At 41.9% G+C, this 17,763-nt stretch overlaps 1 protein-coding gene across 11 annotated transcripts in view; it reads right to left on the bottom strand.

Moving 5' to 3' along the window:
- Window positions 1-4,631: 4,631 nt before the first annotated feature.
- The window catches only part of CYP19A1 (cytochrome P450 family 19 subfamily A member 1), a 105,954-nt gene continuing 92,822 nt past the window's right edge, over window positions 4,632-17,763 (bottom strand). For all 11 annotated transcript variants that reach the window (XM_073618693.1, XM_073618696.1, XM_073618694.1 and 8 more), the window contains 2 exons: window positions 17,352-17,593; window positions 4,632-6,939 (listed from right to left, as the gene is read on the bottom strand). In XM_073618693.1, the coding sequence (XP_073474794.1) occupies window positions 6,694-6,939; window positions 17,352-17,593 (488 nt within the window). In that variant the 3' untranslated portion in view covers window positions 4,632-6,693. The remainder of the gene's footprint in view (window positions 6,940-17,351; window positions 17,594-17,763) is intronic.

The following is a 17,763-nucleotide window of genomic DNA, read 5'->3' as shown; positions in this document are numbered from 1 at the left end:
CTAGTGGCTATTACATCTGCCAGGAGGGTTTCTGAGTTGGCGGGCTTGTCCTGCAAGTCTCCCTACCTGGTCTTCCACAAGAATAAGGCGGTGCTACGTCCGCAGCCCTCTTTCCTTCCAAAGTGGTTTCAGCATTCCATCTAAATGAGGACATCGTGTTACCATCCCTTTGTCTTAAGTCGACACACCCAAAAGAGGTTGCCTTACATTCCCTGGACATGGTCTGGGCTCTACGGGTGTATCTGTCTACTACGGCTCCCTTCCGGAAGTCAGACTCTCTGTTTCTTTTGGTGGCTGGTCCGAAAAAAGGTCTGGCAGTCTTGTCGTCCACCATTTCTAGGTGGATCAGACAGATCGTGGTTCAGGCCTATGCCTTAAAGGGGCGGGTGCCCCCTTTTCCTGTCACGTCTCTTTCCACCGGGGCAATTGGAACCTCCTGGGCTTTCCGAAATCAAGTGTCTGTCTCCCAGGTGTGTAAGGCGGCGACTTGGTTGTCCATTCACACTTTCACTAAATTCTACAAGGTTGACGTAAGCGCATCTTCGGATGCTTGTTTTGGATGCAAGGTTTTGCAGGCAACTGTGTAAGGTTGCAATTATGCTTTCTTAAGTTACAAGTTTTGTTGTAAATGCATCTTTTGATGCATAAGTTGGCTGCAGGTTTTGATGTATTGTTTGTACATATATACTATAGAATTTGTGTAATAAAATTTATACTTTTATACTATTGGCTTGATCTGTCTATTAACGGCCAGAAGGGGTTCCTCACCGTACCTTTGGTGCCAGGTGTTTTTTCTGTTTGCTGTAATTGGGTCAGACAGACCAAGCATTTTCACATACAGTCACACTCCTTACCCAATTCTTTGATTCCCTTAGATCTTGTGCATGCGCAGTATGATAATATTGCAAGAACTCATAGTTTAGGTACAAGATTTCCCTGAAGGCCAGGGTGACGATGCCTTCCTGGGGGCATCTGTGAGGCTGGAGCTATGTTACCACTGCCTCCAGGGAAAGCAGTGGACAAAAAAAAAAAAAAAATGAGTAAACCAGAAAAACATTCCAAAAAAAAAGATGATTTTATATCAGCTTGCAGAGATACATGATGTGAAATATAGGAAAAGTGGGACAGGTCCACTTAAAACTCTGGCGCCTCAAGTTTCATCCATCATTTAGCTTCATTGACACCAACCATCAAACCATCCTAATCCTCAAACTATGTAAAGATACATGCCATGTTACTAAAGACACACAGTGCTATGATACCATGCTACCAGACTGTAGAAGCTCAGGGAAGGGTTCATAAAAACTCTGGAATTAAGTGGATTTTTGTTAACCCTGCCAAGAGAAGACAGTGAAACTGTACTGTTGGTGCTATATACATGAATTTATTAAATTCATGTATATAGCACCAACCTATTCTTCAGGCGTTTACAAAGAACACTGGACCATAGATGTCTGTCCCTGCCCAGGAGAGCTTACAGTCTATTATCATTACCAAATACCTAAACACATACATACCAAGGCCAAAAAATGCATAGGATGCATTAAGGTGAAAAAACATGAACCTTTACAACCCCTTTAATATACATAAGAACAAACGCATATAAACGTGTGTGAAATATGTGTCTGTTACTGTGTTTTAAGCAGCTTTTCTCCTGCCAGGGTCGGAGATCACAACCGGTGGCTCGGAGATCACGACCTGACGCATTTTGTCACTTCCTGACTTAGTCGGAGACTCCCTTAGACGAAGTCAGGAAGTGACGAAATGCGTCAAGTTCGTGATATCTGTGATTTACCAGAAGTGACGTGTGCATTCCACGAGCCGCCGAGTATCCAGGAAGTAGATCGCTGGTGTACACAAACGTGTCTTCTCTCCATTACCGGTGACCGGGTGAATACGTCTGCACAAAGCACTTTATTACTGCTTCAGATTAACTTGACTTTTGTACGTTTAACTTGTAAGGGGGTTTTGGGTTATATTAAAACTCACATACAGTATCACACTATGTGGACAATTCATTTTTTTCACATGAGTATACTGGAGCCTTGCACAGTGTGACTAGAGTTCGGTGGAAGTTTGGTTGGAGCGGTGGACAATCAGTTTTAAACTAAAGGTGCATTACATCCGTATTTGCGGTGAGTGTACCCTCAAAGGGGAGATTCCCTTACGTGATGAAGTGTCTGGTGGATGGTGTTTTGCTCTTGAACAAATCACAGCACAAGTTATAACTGGCCTCCTTCGCATTATTGACTCATATATGAACATTATATGGAAGCTTGTCGTTGTTTTATCTGACAAGAGCGCTGCTACAATATTATAAAGGACTCTTTTAGTTTGGAGTGTTTTTAGTATTGTTTTTTACATTATATTGCTTTCCTAGCGGCTCCTTTTAGATTGTGATTTTATAATTAACGTTGTCTTTTCATATGGGTGACATCTTATATTACATAGAGACCTGAAGTGCACTTATTCTGGGAGCTGAGCGGTGCTTTCATAGGTGGGCCAGTTTAAAGCATCTTTGACATTTACAATACTGCTACTATCATACAACCATATGGAAAACTGATATTATGTGGCAAAGCTTAAAGTGAATGTAAACCCAGTAAGTAAGTAATTTTCAATATTGTCTGGGGGATGGGCTAGCAGTGACAGGACACTGATCGCTGCTCCCGATGAGAGGGAGCAGACGATCAGTGTCCTGTCACTACGCAGAACGGGGAGATGCTGTGTTTACACTGGCATCTCCCTATTCTTCAGCTCCGTGACACGATCGCAGGCACCCGGGGGGCATTGAGTCCGCGGGTCCCGCGGGCAGGTTTACGGAGCTCGCGGCAGGCGCGCGTGGCAGAGAATTCAAAGTGACGTACAGGTATGTTACTTTGCCCAGCCGTGCCATTCTGCCGACGTATATCGGCGCAAGATGGTCTTTAAGTGATTAAAGATAAAACAGGTCCTATTTATGTATTTCATCTTTTTATTTGTTTGGCTGGAGTTCAGCTTTGAAATAATGCCCCGTGATCCTACAATAGAGTCATCCCTCTGCCCCTTTCCCCAAGTTGTGTTCTTGTGTTGTCTCTCTGTAAAAGGTGTTTCCAATGGGGACTACAAGTGGATGTTCCAGCACACATTTTACAGGCAAAGTCCACAGAAAACCTGTCATAGGAAAAGCCATGCAGCCATTGCTGGAGTACATGCATGTAGACAGGCAGTGGCTGAAAAGAGACAGCGGGAGAATATGAGCACTGAGGTGCAACAAAATGTCATTTGTTTAGTTGTTTATAATACACAGTGCTTTAGCAAACTGTTGTTCAGTAAAGGCTCATATACACTATAAGAAAATCGAGTGAACATTTTCGTCCAAAGAATTTTCGTACGTATAGTCTGTACACAACTTCTGACCTTTCGCACAAAAATTCCCAAAGGGACAAACTCTAAAGATGTTCTCATACGGGAACAAAATGAACAATTTTCGTTTAATGTGTACCGTTTTTGTATGATTTTCGTGCAAGAAAAATCAGAAAAGAAAAACTGCGCATGATCAGAAACAATAAACAACAACAACAAAAAAACCCTTTGTCATACAAGAATTTTCGTACGAATTTTCGTTCATCGGTTCCGATTTTCTGTGAAACAACAAGGAAAATCGGATGATCGTTCGTCCGATTTTCTTATAGTGTGTACCCCACTTAAGGCTCCATGCACACAACCTTTTCTTTAAGCTCCTACAAGTTGTTATTAGCATTTTTTTTTGCTCCTAGAAGCTAAATATTGTTATTCTATGTGTCCATGCACACTAATTTAGGATATTAAGCCTCGTACACACGATCAGATTGTTGGCCAACAAAGCGTCAGACTTTTGTCCGAAGGGCGTGTGCCAGGAACTTGTCTTGCATACAAACGGTACACAATTGTCGGCCAACAAACACGAACGTAGTGACGTACTATGAGGAATTTCAGCTCTTGAGCGCCACCCTTTGGGCACCCTCTGCTAATGTCGTGTTTGGTGAGCATTGATTGTGAGCATGCGTGTTTGTACTTTCAACTTTTGTGTGACGGATTTGTGTACAGACGATAGGAAAATCTGACAACAGACCGTTGTCCGCCGAAAATTTACTAGCCTGCCATCCAACATTTGTTGGCAGAAAGTTGGACAACAATTGTCTGATGGAGCGTACTAACGATCGGATTTTAAGCCAACAGTCTGTCATCACACAATTCCCTGCTGAAAATCCGATCGTGTGTACGCGGCTTTAAGGGAAATGTGTGATGACAGGCTGTTGATGGAAAATCCGACCGTTAGTACATTGAACAATTGTTGTTGGATTTTCCGTGGACAAATGTTGGATGGCAGTTTTAAAATTTTCCGCGGACAAATGCCTGTTGTTGGATTTTCCAAGCGTGTGTACACAAGTCCATTGGACAAAAGACAAAAGTCCAAAGTACAAACACACATGCTCGGAATATATTATTATGCTTTTTTTTTTTTTGGTTACCACAACACCATTATCACGTAGTTTTTAATATCAAAGATACAACTATGTTGTTGTCCCTTGTCAATTTTACATTGTATTTTTTTAAATGTAACTACCTACTCCCAAACTGTCATTTGAAGTAAAACACATAGCCAAGTATTATTCAACACAATTTTTTTATTGTGCATTAAAAAAGAAAACAAATAAAATTAGACACGCTATCTGCCAATAGAACTTAACCAAAAAGTGCATTCTATGCATCCAAAAATATAGAAAATATACCAAATCAAATCATTATTATTCAATCAAAAAAAAAAATTAAAAGCCTCATGCATGTGTCCTGCTTCTTAATATAGGGGGTCAACAATGCTAAGAGTTGGTGAAAACAGGGGTCCGTCATCTGGAGATAATTCCTGAAAAACATTTGGATTATTCTCCTGGAGCTCCCGCAGCAAAGGCATATGACATAATTGGTCACGATTAATAAAGCAACCAATTTTTGGTCCAAGAACTCCTCCTCCTCCTGTTCCTGAACTGGACTTGGGTCAAGGCAATAACTCCAAGACCAATAATAAATAACACGTTATCTCTGATTCCGCAACATGTCTGGTTGACGAACGGCCGTTCAGAAATGAACTGAAAAGCACGAAATGAAAAGTGCGAATCAACACTCACCAAACTTCTACTAACATGAAATTGGCAGAAGGAGCCCAAAGGGTGGTGCTAAAGAGCTGAAAAACCATGTAGTATGTCACTACGTTCGTGTTTGTTGGCCGACAATTCCTTGCAGTTTATATGCAAGACAAAATCCAGGCACACTCCTTCGGACAAAAGTCTGAGGTTTTGTCTGCGGAAAATCCGATCGTGTGTATGAGGCTTTAGAGTTTTTTTGAGCTTCAGTGTCAAGGAGCAGAAAAAAAATGTTTTTGTAGAGTTTCTTGGAGCGTTGTTCCAGCAGAAACACTCCTAAACGCTACTAATAGTGTTTTTTGAGCTTTTTTTCCCCTTTTTTTTAAAGGAGCTGCAAAAATGCTAATAAAACGCTAATGCTCCTAAAACACTACTACAGTAAGCTATTACTAGCATTTTTTATCAAGCGTTTTTCCCAGTTTTTTTTAGCTTAAAAAAAATAATAGTGTGCATGGAGCCTTAAAGCGACATTCCACTCAAAAGTGGAAATTCCCTTTATCTGTCGCCTTTCCCCTTCGGTGCCACATTTGGCACCTTTCAGCGGGAAGGGGCGAACATGTACCTGACCCCACTTCTGGGAGACGGGGCCATGGCCCCCCTCCTCCTTCCTCTGCTGCCGGACCAATTAGAAAGCGCAGCGCGCTTTGCGCAGTAGGGAACCGGCTGTGAAGCCCAAAGGCTTCACTGCCAGGTTCCCTTAACAGGAATGGTGGCGGCTGCACCCGACAGCTGATCTGAAGATCATAACGGGCTCCCTGGACAGGTAAGTGTCCATGTATTAAAAGTCAGCAGCTACAGTATTTGCGGGGGACGGACCTCCTTTTTACTTTAAGGGGTGTGTTTATAAAAAATAAAAGTACATAGCTATTCAGCCATTAAAACTGCTGGTATGTTTGTTCTTTGGATATAGTGCAACATTATTTCTTCTGTAGGGTCTAATGTTATTAATTCATTAAAACAAATTGATTGGTTTGGGAAAATACTGCATTATGGCCTCTAGATGGTGCTGAGCATCACAAAAATAAAAACGTATTTCCTATGATCCTGAACTTCATCCAGTGGCCATATTGTGGTATATTTAGACATATTATTCTACCTGTAGAGGAAATTGAAGGAGAACATTCAGTTGTGCATCATTCACACAGAACGAATGTACCAGCAGTTTTGCCAGACAAATACCTAATGTCAATTTTTTATTATAAATATACCCCTAAGTGATTCTAAGTTATCACTATACAATACATATGGCACCTATATACACAGGACAGACACCTTTTTTGATAGATCATGGCCAAAGTAATAAATTATACTAAAAATACACAAATACAGATGCCAACGTATATTTGTAAAATGAGAAAATTAACAGAATACTTTATTAATATTAAATATGCATAAAATATAGAACTGTATCAGACACTACAATACAATGTCAGTGATTCAAGCTAGATTTAACACAGACCAACACTGTCACTTATTCTAGGTTAATCACATTTCAGATCTGCAGCCCCGGCACAAATGTACATGGTTAGTGCTAATGTGCAAGCGGGGCTGTGTGCAGAGAAATGAAGGCCATCTCTAATGAGGTCTGCGATTCATCAGGGTGCATGGACAGATTGTTATTATTGTGAATGTTCTCCACACAGCGTCCTCGCAGGGTTTGCACCCGGTATCTTTTCAGCACAGTCACCAGTATTGCTTTCATCATCACCATAGCTATGTATTTCCCAGCACAGGCACGGGGACCGAGACCAAATGGCTGAAAGTAACGTTGTGGAACCTAAAAACACGAGGAAAAACATGTTAAGAACTAGAACAATGCAATTTGTGTAAAGATGATGATGAGTTCAGCAGCAACTCTAGACAGTGCTCTGAATATTAATGTGTTTTGTAGGAACTTAAGAGAAAGTAAAGGTCACCTTTGCTCATCCCATTCTGAAAATGCTTGTTCCTTGGCTGTTTCTATTTTTAATGTTCTGAGTTGATGACATGACACAAGTGTGCAGACTGAGAGATCTGATTCCCATCTGCTTTCACTGACTGCTTACTTTTATAGGTCAGTGTCTGGAAATAAACTACTGAAGGTATTAAAGTGGTTGTAAACCCTTACAGATGCCAACTAAAGTTACTGGCCTCAGGTGATACACAGAGACAAAACAAATCCTCCTACATAAGTTGTACCTGTTTATTTGCAGCCCTCTCTCCTGTACAGACTCTTAGGCCCCTTTCACACGAGGCGGACTCCGCTTCCACGGAGTCCGCCTCAGTCCGCCGGCTCAGCGGGAGATCTCTCCGTTGATCTCCGCTGAGCCGGCGGATGACAGGTCCCTCTCTGCTCACTGAGCGGGGAGGGGCTTGTCAGGCGCCGCTGCCGCCTATGGAGGGATCGGATGAAAACGGACAGCATCTCCCCCAGCGATGGATCTGGACGTAGGGCCATCCGTCTGCTTTTAGCGGATCGGACCGGGTCGGATGTCAGCGGACATGTCTCCGCTGACATCCGTTGCTCCATGGGCTAACATGGTGCGCCCGTTCAGGTCCGCCGTCAAAACTGTCAGGCGGACCTGAACGGTCTGATCGTGTGAAAGGGGCCTTAAAGTATACATTTTACACAGCATGTTTGAGCTTCCAGCAGGCAAGGGGTGGGGTTTTGATGTCACACACTGCACAGCACAGAGAAGAGAGCTAAGTGTAATCTGAAATGTGAGTGGAAGGAAAGAACAACCCCCCAGAGGCTGTCAATCACCTTCTGCGTGCAGGATGGGGAGTGGGGCTATCTCCCAGGATTGTTGGGTGTCGACATAGACTCTTATGCCGTGTACACACGGTCGGACTTTTCCACAGCAAAGGTCTGACGGAACGAATCCGCTGGACAATTCGATCGTGTGTGAGCTTCATCGGACCTTTACTGTCGAAAAATCAAACGGACTTTAGATTTAGAACATGTTTCAAATCTTTCCGACGGACTCGAGTCCAGTCGAAAAATGAATTCATCTGTATGCTAGTCCGACGGACAAAAAACCATGCAAAGGCAGCTATTGGCTACTGGCTATGAACTTCCTTATTCTAGTCCCTTCTTACGTCATCACGTTCAAACCAACGGATTTTCCAACGGACTTTAGTCCGTTCGTTTGTGGGCAAGTCCATTTGAAAGTCCGTAGTAACTCTGTCGAAGGTCCGTCAGAAAGACCGTTGGATCTTTGATGCTGAAAAGTCCGCTTGTGTGTACGTGGCATTAGAAATGACTCATTCAGATAGTAGAGGAATGACAAAGCAGAAATAAATCACTCTTGATGCTTTGGATAGAGACAAGTACACAATATAGACTGATATGCTTTGTTCATTTTTCATTTCAGGGGTTTACAACCACTTTAAAGTAGAATTCCAGGTATGATTCGTATGGCATATAAACAAAAAAGTCAGTGCTACTACCCATACATCACATAGGAAGCAGAGATCCCAGGTGCTCGATCCACAGTCGCTGGCTGAGTAGGTAAATGAGGAAAAGATGATCCGCACTCCGGTGATTGCTCTTAAGAAGTATAATATTTATTGATAAGCCACAGTGACCAAACGCAAATAAGAACAGTTGACGCGTTTCAGCCTATAAGGCCTTAGTCATAACCACCATGACCATGACTAAGGCCTTATAGGCTGAAACGCGTCAACTGTTTTTATTTGTGTTTGGTCACTGTGGCTTGTCAATAAATATTATACTTCTTAAGAGCAATCACCAGAGTGCGATCATCTTTTCCTCATGATTCGTATGGCATTGTTAGAAAAAGGCTTGTTCCTTTTGTACATTGCTAAGTATGTCCTATAGCTGGTAACTTAGATAGTTCAGAACGATCTTTTTTTCAATTTATGAATGGAGGAAGGGTGGGTGAATAAAAAGTCAGCTTCCTCCATCCATAGATTATTTTTCATTCATAGAAGCTATAGTATAGCTTCTATGAGTGGGGTGGGCATAGTGGGCACTGATGATGAGTGCATATGACATGGCCCTTGACTCTAATAACCTTGCAGCATTGGATGATTATGGCGGCCGGGGTAGGGAGGGATCAGAAGAAGGAAAATTTCAACAAAATCTGCAGCCAGCAGCACAAGGGACACATGATTGTAATTAATGTTCCTTGTATTTGTTAAGAACATTTTAACCTAAACTTATATTCTTAAATATGTTTTCATTGCTTCTTTATCGTCATAGTTCATACATTCTATATAGTGTCTCTCTATCATAGTTGCATCCTCCCTCCTTTAAAATTACAGGGACTCCTTATTATGAGTTAAAGTGTATTTCCACGTTTGCAATCTAATTTGAGAAGACCCCACTATATGTGTTCCTATTCACACAGCATACCTAAAAGTAACTTACTTTTTGGATGTTGGTTTGAAGCAGGTCTCTGGGTACACTGCAAGCTACTCTTTTCTACAATTAGTACAATTTCACAGTGAGCCTGTCCCCAAACAGACTGGGAGGAATTTATCAAAACTGGGGCTGATAGAATCTGGAACAGTTGTGCATAGCAACCAATCAGCTTCTACCTTCAACTTGTTCAGTTACGCTTTGAAAATAAAAGATAGAAAGTGATTCCTTGCCATGCACAGCTGCTCCGGATTCTGCTCCAATTTTGATAAATTCCCTTACTGAGTTTCCTATCATAAGCATACAAGATAGAAGCCAAGCTTCTAGATCTTTAAAGTGATACTAAAGGCTATTTTTTTTGTTTAAAAATAACAAACAAGTTATACTTACCTGCTTTGTGCAGTGGTTTTTTACAGAGCAGCCCAAATCCTCCTTTTCTCAGGTCCTGGTTCCTCCCTCCTGCCGAGTGCCCCCACAGCAAGCAGCTGGCTATGGGGGCACCTGAGCAGAGTCGCAGCGCTGTGTGTCCATTCAGACACAGAGCCGCTGCTTGGCCCCACCCCCTCTCTCTTCTCATTCGCTCACTGACTTTGACAGCAGTGGGAGCCAATGGTGCCCGCTGCTGGCTCAGCTGGATTGAGATGGGGCACAGGTAAGTATTGGGGGAGCTGTTACACACAGAAGGTGTTTTATTTTAATGCATAAAATTTCTTAAGATAAAAAAACCTTCTGCATTTAGAACCACTTCAACCCTTTTGTTAGGTCAGACGTTCAGTTAATAATTGCATTCAGTGTTCAGTTAATAATTGCTAATGAGATCTGCCAGCACAGAACAGACAGGGTTAATTATTGTCATCATTATCTCCCCAGCCCCCTCATAAACATTACAGTGAAATGAAAGCCAAGTAGGATTTTTCAGTTCTGGAGTTTCCAGAAAAGGGCATTTAAAAGCAATTGTTAGATATCTATTTATTTTAACGTATGCAATGTGAAGGGGAGCATTTAATATAAAGTAGGTGTTATCCCAATTTGGCTGCACTATTTGGAAATACACTTTAAAATGTTTGTTACCCTAAAAAAAAAACAAACAAGAAAAAAAAACAAAGGATCCTGTTCCCGACCGCCTCCTGGCGACATACGTCTGCAGAATGGCACGGCTGTGCAAAGTAATGTACCCGTACGTTACTTTGAATTTGCCGTCGTGTGCGCGCGCCTGCTGCGATATCCGTGAGTCGGGTCGCAGGTCCCGCGGACTCGATCGCCTCGGGCGTACCCGCGATTGCCTCACGGAGAGGATGAACGGGGAGATGCCGTTGTAAACAGCATCTCCCCGTTCTGCCTAGTGACAAGTGTCACTCGATCTCTGCTCCCTGTCATCGGGAGCAGAGATCAGTGACGTCACACACACAGCCCACCCCCCGACAGTTAGAATCACTCCCCTAGGACACACTTAACTCTTGCCCGCCCCCTAGTGGTTAACCCCTTCACTGCCAGTGTCATTTACACAGGAATCAGTGCATTTTTATAGCTGATGTGTCCGCCATAATGTCGCAGTCACAATAAAAATCGCTGATCGCCGCCAAAACTAGTAAAAAAAATATTATTAATAAAAATGCCATAAAACTATCCCCTATTTTGTAAACGCTATAACTTTTGCGTAAACCAATCAATAAATGCTTATTGCGATTTTTTTTACCAAAAATATGTAGAAGAATACGATCGGCCTAAACTGAGGAAAAAAAATGTTTTTTAATATATTTTTTGGGGATATTTATTATAGCAAAAAGTAAAAAATAATAAGTTTTTTTCAAAATTGTCGCTTTTATTTTGTTTATAGCGCAAAAAATAAAAATCGCAGAGGCGATCAAATACCACCAAAAGAAAGCTCTATTTGTGGGGAAAAAAAGGACGTCAATTTTGTTTCGGAGATACGTCGCACGACTGCGCAATTGTCAGTTAAAGTGACGCAGTGCCGAATCGCATAAAGTGCTCTGGTCAGGAAGGGGGTAAATCCGTCCGGGGCTGAAGTGGTTAAAGCATGAATAACAGCACAGTGCTTGTGCTGTGTTATTTGGTCCCCTGTATCATATAAAAAACCTGGGTGATCCTGACAGTTTCTGCCCCCCCTGTAAAAGGACCAAGGTTAATCATGGCTCCTGAGCCCTGACACCGTGGTCAGTTTACGTGCCTCTGTCATCCACAGCTCCCCTGTCTCTTCTTTGTCCTCCTCTCCCACTTCCTCTCCCCCCTCCCTGCCTGTCAGCTCTGTAGCACCGTTCAGAGCAGTGCAAACATTACTGCACACAATCACTGCCAACCCCACTGCTAGTATAACCTGTAGTATATACTGTATGCCGTTTTTTTAAATTCATCTTAATACCTTAATTATTCTCCCTGATCAGCGGTCATGTGACCACCCGTTGCTCTCTTCCTACGATGTATACACTACAGAGGGAGGTCACGTGACCACCCGGCAGACGTCAGAGGGAGATCTTGGCCCCTCCCTCTGTGGTGTATACATCAGAGGAAGAGAGCAATGGGTGGTCACGTCACCACTGATTGGGGAGAATAAATAAGGTATTCAGAGAACTTTTGTGTGACCGTGTGTATGCAAGGCAAACTTGAGCGGAATTCCATCGGAAAAACCATCCAAGTTTTTTCTGATGGAATTTCTGATCGTGTGTATGGGGCATTAGACTCATCAATCTGGCAGTAAACAGTATATGGGCTACCATAGGCCTGACCTCCCCAGGAAAGTTAACCATTCCTATGCTGAGTAGGGCTAATACAGTATTGGCTTTTGTCAAACAGCCTGTGACCACAGAGATGAGTGTGAAAATTCTGTTCCAGAAGCTTTTCAGGTGTGGGCATTCCCACAGTATATGGATCAAAGTACCCACTCTTTGGCATCCTCTCCAGCATAAATTGTCATTGTTGTTTGTTAATTTCGCTAAACGTGCTGGGGTTATATACCACCTGTGTAGTATTTTCTGGGATATTTCCCAAAAGTTAATTGATTTAGTAAATGTCGAGTTGTACTGTATAGCTTTCAGCCAGTGGGAGTCTGAGAATACAGAACCCAACTCTTGTTCCCATTTCGTCATGGAGGTGGATTTCACAAACTAATTTTTAGCTTGTAGGAGTTTATATAGAATGGAGATGCCCTTTGCTCTAGGGGAGGTGAAGGTCCAGTATGACCAGGCTGTATGTGGTATTGTAAGATAAGGGGTCGGATTGTGACGTAGGTATGCTGAAATTTGCAGAAATGCAAAGTGATCCAAGGAGGAGACATTGTAAGTCTCTGTAATAGTGTCGAGGGAGAGCAATTGGTCATTGGTCACTAGATCCTGAAAAGGGCTCAGGTTTAGAGGGAGATCTTTTCTGAGGGGCAGGTTGGGTATTAGAAATTTGAAACTCTCCAAGGGAATAGGTATGGAAGACTTAGGCGAAGAGGTAGGAGAGGTTTTAATTAAGTAACGCCAGGCTTTTATTGCTGTTTGAATAGTAGGATGGGAAATAAATCCTGGGGAAAGCTCCAGTGAAGGGTTGAGCCAGGAGAAAGGTTTTTAGGTTTCCCCGCGGGATGAAGTATTATTCTTTGGCTAACCAATGTTTGTCACTTGAAGTGGTGGAATCAGTGTCTTAGCTGGTCCAGCACAATTGCCTCGTAGTAATCTTTCATATCTGAGAGTCCCATCCCACCTACTCTTTTGTGTCTAATAAGTGTATTGTAAGAACATCTTAGTCGTTTACCTTGCCATACATAAGAGCTTAGGATGCATTTCACATTCATGAAAAAGGAAGGTGGGGTGGGAATAGGCAAGGCTCGATTGAGATATAGTAGTTTAGGTAGCAGTTAGATTTTGAAGGCTGCGTTTCTTCCTGCCCATGTTAGGTAGAATGTACTCAATCTAGTCATTTCTTGCTTACATGAGGCAAGCATCGGAATGTAGTTGGAGTGGAAGAGTTTGGCGGAGGTAGATGTAAGGGAGATCACTAAGTAGGGCATAGAGGCAGCAACCCAGTGAAAGGGAAATTACCTCTGCAAGTGGGATTTAGTTGTTTTGTTAAGACCTAGAATGTTGAATTTGGACTTCTTAATTTTGTAGTAGGATATGCGATTGAATTCTTGCAGAACATCATACAAGGGAGGTATGGAAGAAGCCGGATCTGTGGGGGTCAATATGATATCATCTGCACATAGAGTTATTTTATACTCTTTATCTAGGATGGATATACCTGAGATAGAGGCGTGGGTTCTTATTTTTTGCGCTAGGGGCTCCATTAAAAGAGTGAATATAATAGGTGACAGGGGGCACCCTTGCCTATTTCCATTAGTGATATGGAATTTATCCAATAGCATGCCGTCCGTGAGGACCTGAGCCGAAGGTGCGGTGTACAAGGCCAAGATTGCAGACAATATATTGCCTTGAAAGCAGAAATTGGACAGAGTTTGACGTAAATATCCTTAACAACCCCTTTAAATCTCTGGTCTTAAGTACTACAGGAAAGAACGGTGCAATAGCAAAGAGATTACCTCAATTTACTCATCAGTATTATAATATAATTCTTCTTTCATAAGAGATAAAACTCTAAATGTAACTTGTCTATCATCTCTGGTAATTAAAAAGCAATTAGCTGATAAATGAAATGGCCTTATATAGGAATGTACATTCATCAACATATTTATAATAAGGTAGTTAATGAAGGGTTTATCATTAAGATGAGTGGAACACATGCTACCTAATGTGAAGGTAATGATAAAAATCAACTTCAAAAGATAATTTGAGAGCAAATATGTACATAAGAGCTTGTTTCATTGACAGGCGTTTTTTTTTTTTTACAGTGCCTGAACACTGGCAATCATAGGGCACAAAAGGTAATTTTCTTACTAAGCTCATAAACATGCAGCTCTTAATTTCCAAGGTGGACATAAATCCACAAGATGTCCAATAGCCAGGATGGAAGATTTGGACATATGAGCAATATATTGGTCACATATGCAGTTCAAACATAGGAACGTTGAAGAACGACAGAGGAAAAAGACCAAGTGGTCCATTGAGTTTGCCACTTTTTGATTTTTTTGTTTTAATTTTTTTTTTTGTATAGAGTATAGATCTTGTCCCAAGCATGTTTAAATTCACCTTTTGTTGACTAACTTACAACCTCTGCTGGAAGTCTGTTCCAAGCATTATCTACTGTATACTTTTAGTTTAATAATACATTTTGTCACTGTTATTATTGCATGCCACACAAAAATACATTTGGTGTGTGATAGGAAGCATGCTAACACTGTTAGCAATATGCTTAATATAGGAAACCTACACACTCCACATAAACAAATTCTCAATTTCACTCACTGAGCTGCTTAGGGGGACGCAGTTCCGGCACCTCCTACACTGAATGTATTTTATGACAAGGTGTGCTGGAGGCTCTATTGATGCTGGCTGCTGGGGATTCTATTGTCACTGGTGGGGATCTATTTTTTGGGGGTCTATCGTTGCTGGGTAGGTCTATTGTTGTTGGCTGAGTGGTCTTATTTTGCTGGGGGGGGGGTTAAATTGTTGCTGGGAGGGATCTACTGTTGAGGGAGGGGTCTATTGTTGCTAACTGTTGGAGGGTCTATTGATGCTGGCTGCAGGGAGATCTGTTGTTGCTGCTGGGGGTCTATTGTTGCTGTGGTGGTATTTTGTTGTGGGGGTCCATTGTTGCTGGGGGGAGATCTGTTGTTGTGTGGGGGATTTATTGTTGCTGGGGTAGGGTCTATCAAATTCCATACAAATTACTTAGTAGTACATAGTAGTACACTTGGTTCGATATTCTTTAAAAGGGGCGGTACTGGGAGGTGGGTAGGGGTGGAGCCAAGAGACAGTGCTCAAAGGTGGGTAGGGGGCAGAGATGAAAAGGGGGGAGTTCCAGCACCTATTCTCTGAGAAAAAAAGCACTGGAAAAAAAAAAAAAAATCAGTATTTTTTCTGTATGTTAAGTTTCATTTAAGGGCATATTTATAAAACCGTGGATGTGATTTGAAAGAAACCTTCACTGGTGGTGAATCAATTACTCTCATTTCTTACACATGCAACTGGAAGATTTTTATGTAGTACATTTTTGGTGAATGTCACATTCACCACTTTATAAATACACCCCTTAAGGCCTCTTGCACACTGCCTAAAAACGCACCCTTTTTGTTTCTACTGATATAAATGTACACCATTGTTTTCATTGATCCTGTACACGCAGGTGTGCAAAAAAATGTCTAGATCAGTAAAAAAATACAGAAATCTGTGTTGTCGGTCATTATTTTTACATGCATATACACAGAAATATGCTCATATACACACAAATACGCATGTAGGCCACACTCCTTTGCTTAAAATAAAGCTAGAAGAATATTTACGTGTGTGTACACATTAACCACTTCAGCCCCAGAAGATTTGACTGCTCAAAGACCAGGCCATTTTTTGCGATACAGCACTGCGTCGCTTTAACTGACCACTGTGGGGGGTGGGATTGTCCAGGAGGAGAGAGAGATCAGTGTTCATACTTAGTATATAGTATGAACACACGATCTGTCTTTACTCCCCTAAAAGAACCAGGATTTGTGTGTTTACACACACAGATCCTGGTTCTCGCTCTGTCATGAGCGATCGCAGGTACCCGGCAGTCATCGCGCCCGCCGGCCACTCGTATCGGCGCGCCCCTAGTGGGCAAAAGGTGAAGTGACGTAAGGTAACGGCGTTTCGCCCAGCCGTGCCATTCTGCCACAGTGAAACTGCGGCAGCTGGTCGGCAAGCAGTTAATGTGGATGAGGCTGGCCATATATGAGTCAAATTTTGTAAGAATTTTCTTTTGAAAATCTTATCTAAGAATTTTCATTCAAATTTTGACCATTAGTGGTCTGCGGCCATCGAATTTGAGTGATCAGGCATGTTGGAAATTTTTTGAAAAACAAATGATTTTCTAATGAATGATGGGAGAATTGTATGAGAAATATAATCAAAAAATGGTTCAGGAAGGGGGCCGCTCACTCATTCCCTACTTTTCCTGAATGTAGGGTTATCCCTACCTGCTTGTAAAGTTTTTCTAATTGTACATTTGCCTGGATGCTCAGCTCGGTGTATAATCCTGGCATCTGTATCTGCCAGGAGTGAAATCTGACTGCCAGGACTGAGTAATTCTCATGTGCATGTGCAGGAGTTAGGGCTGGTTCACACCTATGCATTGTTTAGTGCGTTTTCAGTTTTGCAGAGACACACTACAGTCCTATAACATGGTTTCCTATGGGTCACACTCACATCTATGCATCTTATGAACTGGGGACTTTTTTCTGGTTTTTGATTCCATAGACTTCAATGGATCAAAAATGTGGATTTAAAAATGCAAAATGCACCTGGAATATGCAAACTGCAACCTGCATAGGTGGGAATCAGGCCTTACAGCATTCATAGGCATTCATTCACATTTCAAAGGAGACCTCTAGGACCAGAGGAAGATGGCAGGGGCAGCAATGGAGCAACAGGGTCCTTGGACTTTGCATCACTGAAGGAGGGCTCAATGAATGGTAGTTGTGGTATTTTCACATGCAAGTGTGGTGATTTATTAAACCAGCCCCTTTCTGCTTCCTGTGATTGATTTACCAAAGGCAAATAGGTTGTTCATTTTGAAAGTGAAGAAATTTTCACCAGAGCTTAGGGGATGTGCTGACATTTCACCTTGCAAAAACACACAATCCAGTGCAAGGACAATACAGGAAAATTAATATCCCTGCTTTGATTTTTTAAATCAAACCCATAATGCCAGATTTTTTTTTTTTTTTTATAGTATACCGTTTTCTCAAAGTTTTCCAAGCTGAATTCATTTGGCTTTGGGAAGAATTCGACTTTATGCATGCGGCCAATGTTCAGAATGATGTTAGTTCCTTTCTTCACATAATAGCCATCGATTACATCATCCTCCAGAGCCTTGCGCATGACCAAGCCTACCACAGGCTGGTACCTCATGCTTTCATTGATGAAGTTCTCCAGCACTTTAAGGTTTGGCATGTCACTACTCTGTACTTCCCGATCACCTGGTGATATAAACAGAAAAAGTACTGATAATGTAATAACTTATTAAACACCTTATTAAACACCTATAGCATCTATAGCTAACCCATTACTAAAGACAGTCTGAGAACCTATTCACATTCAGTGGAATTCACAAGGAGTGTCTACAACACTCTTTAGAATTTCATCAGTC

This window comes from Aquarana catesbeiana, linkage group LG03, assembly GCF_042186555.1.
Source record: "Aquarana catesbeiana isolate 2022-GZ linkage group LG03, ASM4218655v1, whole genome shotgun sequence".
Lineage (NCBI taxonomy): Eukaryota > Metazoa > Chordata > Amphibia > Anura > Ranidae > Aquarana > Aquarana catesbeiana.
This window is presented reverse-complemented; position numbering and strand designations above follow the sequence as displayed.